This window comes from Lolium rigidum, chromosome 3 (genome assembly GCF_022539505.1).
Source record: "Lolium rigidum isolate FL_2022 chromosome 3, APGP_CSIRO_Lrig_0.1, whole genome shotgun sequence".
NCBI lineage: Eukaryota > Viridiplantae > Streptophyta > Magnoliopsida > Poales > Poaceae > Lolium > Lolium rigidum.
The window spans coordinates 242,325,820-242,337,257 of NC_061510.1; the positions used below are offsets into that span (position 1 = coordinate 242,325,820).

The following is an 11,438-nucleotide window of genomic DNA, read 5'->3' on the forward strand; positions in this document are numbered from 1 at the left end:
ATATCCTTAGACAAAGCATTGATGTTTTATCCCTAGTGGCAACGAGCACATCCACAACCTTAGAACTTTCCATCCATCGTCCCAGATTCAATGGAGGCATGAACCCACTATCGAGCATAAATAATCCCTCTTGGAGTTACAAGTATCAACTTGGCCAGAGTCTCTACTAGCAACAGAGAGCATGCAAGATCATAAACAACACATATATGATAGATCGATAATCAACTTGACATAGTATTCCATATTCATCGGATCCCACCAAACACAACATGTAGCATTACAAATAGATGATCTTGATCATGATAGGCAGCTCACAAGATCTAAACATGATAGCACAAGAGGAGAAGACAACCATCTAGCTACTGCTATGGACCCATAGTCCAAGGATGAACTACTCACGCATCAGTCCGGAGGCGGGCATGGTGATGTAGAGCCCTCCGGTGATGATTCCCCTCTCCGGCAGGGTGCCGGAGGCGATCTTCAGAACCCCCGAGATGGGGTTGACGGCGGCGGCGTCTCAGTAACTTTTCTCGTATCGTGGCTCTCGGTACTAGGGTTTTCGCGACGCAAGGATTATATAGGCGAAGGGGCAGAGTCGGGGGACGCCCGAGGGGCCTACCCCATATGGCGGCGCGGCCAGGGGTGGGGTCGCGCCCCCCTATGGTGTGGCCGCCTCGTGTCCCCTCTTCGTCTCCTCTTCGGTGTTCTGGAAGGCTCCGTGGAAAATAAGACCGTGGGCTTTTGTTTCGTCCAATTCCGAGAATATTTCCTGTGTAGGATTTCGAAACCAAAAACAGCAGTAAAACAGAGAACCGGCGCTTCGGCATCTTGTTAATAGGTTAGTGCCGGAAAATGCATCAAAATGATATAAAGTGTATGTAAAACATGTGAGTATTGTCATAAAACTATCATGGAACATAAGAAATTATAGATACGTTTGAGACGTATCAGTCGTCGTCGATGCGGAGGAGGAACTCGAAGCAGCGATCCTCCCGCGAAGACGAGGAGGGCGCAGGCGACGGCGGCCGTGGAGCCGTAGCTGCTCCACCATGGTGGCCCATGCTCCGGCCCTGGGGGCACCCAGGCTCGCGGCCTCGATCGCCTCGCCGGCCTGGCTGCATCGCGGGAAGAGCTAGGCGGCGCTACGATGGAGCTTGTGGCGGCAAGGGTTCGTTTGGAGGAGTGGATGAGGAAGAAGAATGCACGCCCTCTTTATATAGGCCGGTGGCAGGCGATGGCCGCGGGACGCGTGGCGTCACCATTACTGCGTTGGCGGAGGTGGGCGGCGGCCGCTCGGCAGCCGAGGCATCGCCATTAACGTGGCGCAGAGTGCCGAAGCGACGCCTCGGCGCCAGTCGTTGGCGTGCCTGAGAAGACGCATCGACGCAGGGTCACTGCCAGGCGGGCCCGACGAAACGTCCGCCAGACGCGAGCAAAGACTTTGCGCGTTCGTAGAGATGCATCCGAGGCGCATATTTGGGCCAGGTTTGCGTCACCGCGGATGGCCTGGTCACTTTGCATCGCCCCACTGAAGGTGGTACCAGACGCATTTTTTGGTGTGGCGGACGCAAACGGTTGCTTAGCGTCCGTTTGCGTCGCCCCGTTGGAGATGCACTGACTGTATGAGGCCATCCGTGTGCGACAAGGCTGGGATAATTGCCAATATTATATTTCTTTTTTTTTTGAAACGGGGGCAAAAGCTTTGCCCCAATCTATTGATTAAGTGAAGAAGTTTAACATGAAAATACATGCAAATGAATTACAAGGGATTACTCTCCCGACATCATTCCGCCCAACCTTTTGGCGCCCGCAATAACCCAAAACCTAGCCTCTCTCTTAACTCTATCAAAAACTACGTCAAACAGAGCACTTTTGTTGCGGAAGACCCTATCATTACGCTCATTCCACACCTCCCAAGAAACAAGGAGGGTGATGGAAGACATGGCCTTGCGGTTTTTGGAGCTCCCCCCGCCATGAATTGCCACCATTCGGAGACGGTGAAGTTTGTCGAATCAAGTTGGACGTCTTCGGATATACCCAACCATTGATTGACAGCGGTCCATAAGCGAGTACTGAAGCGGCAATGGACGAAGAGGTGGTCGACGGGTTCCACACATTGTTTGCATAGGGGGCAAGGGCCGCAATTCGGCCACCCTCTCTTCGCCAACCGGTCGGCCGTCCAAAGCCTATTTTGATTCGCAAGCCAAGCAAAAAAATTGATCTTAGGCGGGGCCCAAGCCTTCCAAACCATCTTGTTCAAGGGGGATGTGGTGGAGCCGAAGAATTGCATCTCATAGGCCGATTTGGTGGAGTAGAGGCCATTTGCCGTGAGCTTCCAAGCAATCTCATCGCCCACCCCGGGGTTGAGATGTATGGTAGTAAGCTGTGTCCACAGATCCACAAATTGCATGAAATGGTCTAAGGAGAAGGTGTGTTGTAGGTCAATCTTGTCAATCCAAGCATCTTGGTGAAGAGCTTGCGCCACCTTCCAATTCATTCTCTTGGAGCTCTCGTAAATCAATGGTGCCACATCTATGGGTTTTCTTCCGTCTAGCCAAGGTGCATGCCAAAAAGGAGTTTTCTTCCCGTCCCCAAGAGTGATGCAAGTTGCGGCATAAAAAAAATCCATATCCTCGTTGGTGCATGGGTTGCCGGAACCAATCCAAATTTCGGTGGGATCTTTCCATTCAAGCCAAGGCCACCGTAGCCGTAGCGCCGCCGCGAATTTTCCCATGTGTAGCACCCCCAAACCTCCATGCTTCTTTGGGCGACATACCAACTCCCAATTAACCTTGCACTTGGCCCCGGTTGTAGTATCCTTGGCTGACCAAAGGAACGCCCTCTCGATCTTGTCGATGAATTTCATGGTGTCCGGAGGCATGGCAAGGGGAGTGAGGTAGTAGATAGCTTGGGAAGCAATGACCGATTTCACTAGCGCGTTCCTACCCGCCGTGGTGATTAGATTCCCGTTCCAAGTTGGGAGCTTTCCGGCACATTTATCCTCAAGGTGTTGCATATCCCTTCTTTTCAAGCACCGAACCGAAAGCGGAATCCCAAGATATCTCATCGGAAAGGTTGTGCGAGTGGCCGCATGTCCTCAAGAATGGCATCAAGGTCCAAAGCCTCACAACGAATCGGAGCGACGACGCTCTTTTGGAAGTTGGTGCAAAGGCCGGTTGCATCCCCGAAGTTTCCAAGACTAGTTGCTAAGTTTTGGATATCCTCTTTGAAAAGAGCCACGAAAACGGCAGCATCATCCGCATAGAGGGACGTCCTTAAGATATCTCTCCGCCCCCGTAGTTTGTGGAGTAGCCCGAATGTAGTTGCCCTCTCTAGGATTTGGGCAAGCGGGTCTATGGCGAGCACGAACAAGAGCGGAGATAGTGGGTCGCCTTGTCTCAAGCCCCGTCCGTGCCGGATAGGGAGCCCGGCAACCCCATTAAGGAGGACCCTCGAAGAGAAGGTGGTGAGGAGAGCCACGATCCAATTACGGAACCTACTCGGAAAGCCCGTCTTTTGAAGGAGGTCCACAATATAATCCCACCGCATGTTGTCAAAGGCTTTGCGAATGTCGATTTTAAAAAGAAGCGCCGAAGTCTTGCTCTTGTGTAATCTAGTAGCAAGATTCTTGACATAAAAGAAGTTATCATGAATACTCCTCTTCGCGCAAATGGCCGAAAAAACGCACGGTAACCTACTGAATGTTAAAGTTAACCTCTTCAGTGCAGTACTATTTTGAAACGCATGGTGTACATACAGTATTAAGACGGCCCGTCAACATTGGCCATCACTAAAGATCCTTGGATCGTGTCTAATCGATGTTCAGTCCTGGGATCGTGTCTAATCGGTGTTCAGTCGCTCATGCAGAGATCGCCGGCGTAGAGACACTTAATATTGTTTAATCTGACACGGTAGGCGACGATGGGACAAAGTATACCAATCTCTCATATTCTGTAATTCATGTGTCGGGAATCGGAATCGTGTTACGTCTGACCGGGCAGACAGGGCACAGGAAGGGAAAAATAAGTTCTACCTCTGCCCCAAAACGCTCACAATTTTGTCTTGTCTTGGATAAACGACTTTAACCGCTACTACGTATTAAATTATATGGATTGAAAATGTATAAATACTTCGTTGGATGCGTCTTATAAATTCTTTTGTTTCATATATTTTATACTTTCTTTGATTTATATCACTTACTCCAATCATATTACTTGCTATTATTATAGATGTATCTACAAATATTTTAATTTTAGGTAGATCCATAGCAGTGGCAAACTAATATGAACTGAAGGGAGTACTTGACAGTAATATATCTAGATATATTTTAATTGTAGAATAATTTATTTTAGTGGCTAGTAGTAATATGGATTAGAGCGAGTACTAATTTAATAAGTATACCGGTCAAAGTTATAAGACGTCGATCAGATTTACTTTTTGGCGTAGAATTTTTGGGACACTTTATTGATACACTCAAACTCTTAGGCCCTTTACAAGAAAATCTAAAATATCAACTAGCCAACAACTACTAGTAACTTCCAAGGTGCAAGCAAGCATAGCACACATGTAAGTCGGCCAAATTAATTATTTAGCCACTACCATCAAATACAATTGAAAATATGGTCCGAGGTATGGGTCCAAATATAATTGGCTTGGCTGTTCACGGACCTCAATAACAACAACGTATTTTATATTGGCATTGACCACATTTCCCCTCGAGCATGCGCGAGCCGCATCCGCTAGGGCTCTTATTCACAATGTTATATCGCCACACGCGGCTCACGACGAGTACTAGCATATATATGTGGCACACACAGGAGACGATGTATTTCCCCCATCGGACGCTCTCCTCTATGTACTTGAGAGTCTCTCTCTCGGTGTCCTCTCCGTTGGAGTAGCTGGGTGAAGATGGATTAGGAGAGGCACGTGAGTAGATAGGGCATGTAGTACTAGTAGTACTAGTTTGCCTCGTGCCAGAGTCTAGCGATATGCTGGGAGTTTTGTGTTGGATCTCCATGGCCAGATCCAATGTTTGCTAATGGAGGTTCGTCTCGTCGCGATGCTCCTTTGGCGTCGTAGATCTATGCCGAAGTTCATGTGAACTTCGATTTCGGTAAATGCATGCGTCTTTTCTCTAGCCGGCTGTGGAAGCAATGGAGAAGAAGACGGGGGGGGGGGGTTCGTGTTGGGAGTTCAAGCTTCACGGGGACGGTAAGAATTTGATGCAACTTCAAGTTGTTCCACAGTGGTCCATTGCAGGCCACCGCTCCTCGATTCCGAATGAAGGCATCTTCGACACGATGGATGCGTCTGTGGAAACGCCAAGATCGGAGGCCCTTATTCGATGGCGTGGCGACGATGCTCTACACCATGTTCTTTCCAAGCGGTTTCGTCTGGGTTAGGAAGACAGTGGTTGGCGTCGGCATCAATCCCCGTGGCTTGACGGTGAGGCAAAAGGATCATATTGCTTTTAAAAAAATCTTTTTGAGGTCCTTTATGTGTATTTCCAAGACCCGGTAGCAAATTGTTTTTTTTTATCTTCGGCCCTACATGTAAATTGTACCACCGCTTGGAATTAATTATCGCATCTCTGGATCCTTTAGAGCCTTTCCATTCAAAAGAAACATATATTTGTGGCTTAAATAGTTTTTTTTGGCAACTGGGGCACCACGTGATCTTCACTTCTCTAGCTCCACCCCTATGATATAATATAATATAATATAATATAACGTGATTAAAATAGTGCATAAATACTATGCAAAATCAAAGGTCCTTTGCGGAGTACCTAGAACGAAAAATTTTGGTACCCCGTATCAAAAATGACCGAGTATGCGGCTTTTTGGACGCTATTCCTCGGCCGAGCCGGAGCAATTGTTTTGTCTTTCGAGATTGACCACCCAACCTGCCGTGCGCGGCGCGTCGTACCAATTTATTTTCGTCAAGAGTACACATAAGCGCTTACGTCACCTCGGTTGCGTGGAGCCTAGGCCGTCTGATTCTGGGAATTTCATTTTTTTTGCCCCTGTTTACTTCATACTTCTACAATTTGCCCTCATTTACTTTGTCACTTATATTTTGCCCTCTATTACTTTGATCTTTCATCTTTTGCCCTCAACCAGATTAGGTCCACGTGAAATGTCTAACTTACCCCTTTCCTTATCTTCTTCCTCAGGCCAACTTCCATGGCCCGATCGGTTGATCCTGTGCGCACAAGGCACAACTGCCTGTATGTGATTGCCTTCTTCCCTAGCCCGCTACTGCTCTGCTGACCTCGCGAGCGACTGCCGTTTCTCGTTCCTCTCGCCCGAGCCGTCAGTTCCTCGCCGCCGTTTGCACCTCCCGCCCGCCGTCGCTAGCGCCACAGTACCCATACAATACGTTGCCTCTCCTCTCCATCTCGTGCGCAACCGCGTGGCCGCATGTCTCCCCACGACCATGCCCGCCTGCTTTCGGCCTTCAGCAGATCGACGCCCATTGCCGCCGCCCCACGGCCACGCCCGCCTGACTGCCGGCCTTCAACAGCTCGACACCGCCGCCACCCTCTAGGACCCCCCCGTCCGCCCCTCTCCGTTCGCGCCTCCTGCTAGCTCCCGCTGGCGCGCCCCAACCTTGACTCGGACGTCCTCGTCTGCGCGCCGCACGCGTCTTGCGGCTCCTCTTCCGTAGGCATCTAGCCAGGTCCTAGGACATGGCCGGCGGTGCCGGTGTGAAGAGAAGAAGTAGCTAGGGGTATGATAGTCCTCAAGTTGTAGCCTTATCCTCAAAACAAAAGAAATAAAATAGGAGTAGAATAATTCAAAAGGGGCAAAAAATCAAAGACTAAAAAAGTATTGTGGGGCAAAGAAAAAGTGTCAAAGTAAATGAGGGCACATTGTAGAAGTACCAAGTAAACAGGGGCAAAAAAAAAAATTCCCCTCTGATTCTCTCCCGACGAACGGAAACAAAGGCGAGGACGACTCTCTCGCGACCCCCAAATCTCACCCAGAAGAGAAGAGAAAAGCTAGGGTTTGGTCGAGAGGGGCAGAGGAGGCGGGCGGGCGGGCGATCGACCGGAGAAGGGAGCCAAGATGATCGAGGTGGTGCTCAACGACCGTCTGGGGAAGAAGGTGCGCGTCAAGTGCAACGAGGACGACACCATCGGCGACCTCAAGAAGCTCGTGGCGGCGCAGACCGGGACCAGGCCCGAGAAGATCCGCATCCAGAAGTGGTACACCATCTACAAGGACCACATCACCCTCGGCGACTACGAGATCCACGACGGAATGGGACTCGAGCTCTACTACAACTAGGCCATTCAATGTCCCCAGGCCATGTAAAGCTAACTTAATTTCCCCTCACTCACTTTTATTCATCGTTTCGTTTAGTTTTCCTTTACTGAAATTGGGATCATAATAGTCAAATTAGAAGGGTTCCTGGGATTGATTGGGATGCCTTTGCTTCCTTATGCTTCAATCAATTACTGTCTGAATCAACATGATTCCCTTTTGCTCATGGGATAAGAATTTTGAGATTAAGTATCTTCAATTGCTATGCTGGGTTAGCGAGACAAAGGAGAAGCCTATTTGAGCTCCTGCACATAGTTGAATTCTTGAACTATGGCCATGCGGAGTAGAAATTGATACTGTTTTTTTGCTTCTACTTTCTTTGTGAAAAGGTCCATCCTATCCTAATTAGTTCAGGGAATACCGATAAAATAAGCTTGAGGAACTCTCTTGTACTCCTGAGCTTCTCTTGATTACAAGGGTTTTATTTGTCGTTTTGGGGTGCCTTTGCTTCCCTGTAATTCAGTTATTGTCTGAATTTGATTCCCTTTTGTTCACCGGATGAGAATTTCAGAGTAAGCATCTTTAATAGCTATACTAAGTTAGGAGATCAGAGGTTGCCTATTTAAGCTTTTGCACATAGTTGAATTCTTGAGCTATGGCCATATGTTCCCCTGAATGTGGATAAACTAGGGTTGAGGAACTCTGTTGTACTCCACTACTCCAGAGTTTCTGGAAGCAACTAAGGCTGAGGAACTATGTTGTACTCTTGAGTTTCTATTGAAACGTTGCTTTGCTGATTGAAAATCATATGCTTGTGTGTTGTAGTTATAAGACAGTGGATTGGTGGTAGAGGATTTGTTGACCGCCGAGGTTTAGCCCTGTATGTTTCTTGTCGGTTATTTTAGTGTGGGCAAGAATCCCCAGGATTACTTAGTGATACCGGTATTTTTGTTCGCTATTTGTTTGTTCATAGGTTCTGAGTCCTGGACAATGCGATGACTTGATCAATAGTTAGCATGGGAATCTTTTAACCTTGAAATATATTCCTTGATTAGAGGTAACCTTTGTCTGATTGCTTCTGGTCCGTACTGCAGCTGTAATTTTTGATTTAGTATACGAAAAAGTAATGTTTCTTTGGTCATGCATTGTAGCTAAATAGTTAATTTATAACCACACACCATTGAATAACTTGTTATTTGGCAAGAATTGGGCTCTAAAGCACGAGATTAGGACATGAATGGTTTGTCTCACAGAGTCACAATACGCTAATCTGTCTCAAACTACTCAAGGCACTGTAGAACCTTCATTTACTAAAATATATTTTGTTGATGAAATCTGAGTTCAGTTGCTTTTTTTTGCGGGTTAAAGTTCAGCTGCCTTACAAGTGTTGTCTTGCAATTTGGAGTTCGGGAATACTTTTAGAAGTTGGATTGTTATCAAATGCTTCAAACAGAACAGATCGGCAGCTTGTTTTCGCCGCCACTAACCATTGCTCCATTTCATTGCAGGTTGGTATGCATCCCCCTAGCCATCCCTACGATGATGTCTTTGGTTGTGTTCCAGTCCCAGTGTGGTCAGAGTTCTTGTGTGAGCTAAAAAAGCTACTAGTACTATGTAAGTAGTGCATGATTGTACCCATCATGACTGTTGACAGCTTGAACTTTGTGTCCTATTGTCACCCCGTGAATGTAATGCGCTGTTACTCTCAACGCTATAAATAACGTAAACGGTGTTACTTGGAGTGTGATAGTGGCTGCGCTACATCATGCTATCATGTGAGGGCATTTGTTCTGCTTCATCTGTGCTATGAACAACTCTCGGCTTCTCCTTGCTTCCCTGGACAGATACTTTGTGGCACCAAAGGGTAGGCAATGTGTAGCTATTGATTGATTTTTATACAACGAACATGGCTAAACTGTTTAGAAGTGAGGACCCTATCATAATATATTGCCGGTAGAGGTTGCTGGGGACGCATGCAGAGGTGGGCGTGGCTGGCGGGCAAAAGATCGGCGCGGATTTGACATAGAGGCACTTTGGGCTCGGACGATGATCAAAGACAAAGTATCATTGTTGGGAATTCACTGCCCGACGATTATAACATAATTAATTCATATTCGGTGGACATTGCACATAAGAAAAGCCTTAAAATAAACTTAAGAAAGGTGAGTATTACACATAAGAAAAGCTGAAAAAAATACCTAAGAACAAAAGATGTATAGTGAACACTTCTATTTGCGGGCGGATTTGATGTAGAGGCACTTCGGGCTCGGACGATGATCAAAGACAAAGTATCATTGTGGGGAATTCACTGCCCGACGATTATAACATAATTAATTCATATTCGGTGGACATTACACATAAGGAAAGCCTTAAAATACACTTAAGAAAGGTGAGGATTACACATAAGAAAAGCCTTAAAATACACTTAAGAAAGGTGAGGATTACACATAAGAAAAGCCTTAAAATACACTTAAGAAAGGTGAGGATTACACATAAGAAAAGCTAAAAAAATGACTAAGAACAAAAGATATATAGTGAAAACTCCTATTTGCGGGTAACTACTAAACCAACTAGACGGAAGCAAATGTACTAGAATTATAGACAGCCAACTCTTATGTCCGTGCAGCTACACCAACGTAGGGCCCATCCATGGTTCCTATATAAAGTTTGCCATCGGCTCTCTCCATTATCTCGGATGGTTTAACTCTTTTGGGGCCTCTCATCTCTTCAACTATCTTCCCGTCGCGTCCAACCCTCACAGCGAGCAGATGGTTGTCGACGCCAAAGGGCCGCTCATTCTTCTCGCCGTGTAACGCCACCCAGTACCCACCTTTCCTATCCGGCCTCACATTATCAGGGTAGCCCGGAAGGTCGGCAAAGGGCTCTGTTGTGCCTGCCTTGGAGCCTCTGATCCAGTGCCGAAGTAACTTGCACGGTCCAGTAGACGCGACCACGAGGTGTGTCCGGTCGTAGCTTATAGCAACGCCGTTCGGGTATGCCAAGCCAGCTTGGAGAACCTGGACATCTCCCGTTTGGGGATCGTACACCAATAGACGGCCTGTTGCGTCATGCGTGTTTGTAACCAGTTCGTGCTGCGACCTGTCGTAGTTCATGGAACTATCTGTGAAATAGACTTGGCCGGTGATCTGGTCGACATCAATCCCGTTGGTGAAGCGAAGAGGTAGACCATCAATCTCGCTGACCAGCACCGTGGCCTCCCTCCATCAGGTCCGACTCGCATGAGCCCCTTGTAGGCGTCGGCCACGTATAGATTTCCGGACTTGTGATGGAATTGCAGGCCGAGCGGCCTGCCGCAGAGGGTCTCCGGGTTGGTCGCCGGACGGAGCTTGGCAAACCTGCAGGCATCGCTGTTGTAGTCCGGACTGGAGGTGAAGGTTGTCCAGCCGAGCTCGTCGCCGTTCCACTTCAGGACGCGGCCGTCGGAGACGCTGCTGTACGGACCCTGGCCTTGGCTGTCGAACGCAACGCTCTCTGGTCCTCTGACTGATCCGTCCGGTAGCGGTATGCGCTGGCTCTGGGTGGCGTCGAAGCTCGCGACGGTTGCCGCCATGGCAGCGGGCATGAACAGCATCGCCATGATAACTACCGCGATAGTTGCCTTGACGAGACGGCTCATCGCGCACCCCATGTTTGGCTAACCTTAGCTCTTCAGCCGGTCTCGATCTCTTTTTGTTGGAAGAAAGTTTCGCTAGTGTTTTGGCTGAGGATCTTGCGATGGCTTGTTTTGGGGCGGAAGCACTGCAGGCGCCTTGCTCTTATACACGCCGTCCGTACGTAGCCATGGGTGCTTCTCATACCCGACTCGGTGGAGGTGTCCGGTTTATTCCCTTCTACCGAGTCTCCTCCAAGTCTAACTCACACACGAGTACGATTTGCCGCACAACCAGAAACATAGTGCATAACTTTTGGAGTTGCTAATTCTCCAAGTTCAACTCACACACAAGTACGATTTGCCGCACAATCAGAATCCTAGTGCATCATGAATTAGGAACACTCTTTATTTTTGGAATTGCTAATTCTCCGAGTTCAACCCACACACGAGTAAGATTTGCCGCATAATCAGAATCCTATTGCATCATGGACTAGAAACACTCTTTTATTTTTCAGAATTGCTAGTTCTCAGATTTAATAAATCTTAGACGACTCCTTAGC

General features: G+C 47.9%; 1 protein-coding gene and 1 pseudogene across 1 annotated transcript; one reads left to right on the forward strand and one right to left on the reverse strand.

The window, feature by feature from the left end:
• Positions 1-7,004: 7,004 nt before the first annotated feature.
• On the forward strand, positions 7,005-8,974 carry LOC124703215 (ubiquitin-like protein 5). Its single transcript, XM_047235441.1, has 2 exons — positions 7,005-7,312; positions 8,774-8,974. The coding sequence occupies exon 1, from the start codon at positions 7,068-7,070 to the stop codon at positions 7,287-7,289; it is 222 nt and encodes a 73-aa protein (XP_047091397.1). The 5' UTR covers positions 7,005-7,067; the 3' UTR covers positions 7,290-7,312; positions 8,774-8,974.
• A 903-nt stretch (positions 8,975-9,877) lies between these two features.
• Positions 9,878-10,914, reverse strand: LOC124696268 (annotated as a pseudogene).
• Positions 10,915-11,438: the final 524 nt, after the last annotated feature.

What these genes read in the sequence shown, in the direction of transcription:
- LOC124703215 (XM_047235441.1), top strand. Translation starts at nt 7,068, where the DNA reads ATGATCGAGGTGGTGCTCAACGACCGTCTGGGGAAGAAGGTGCGCGTC.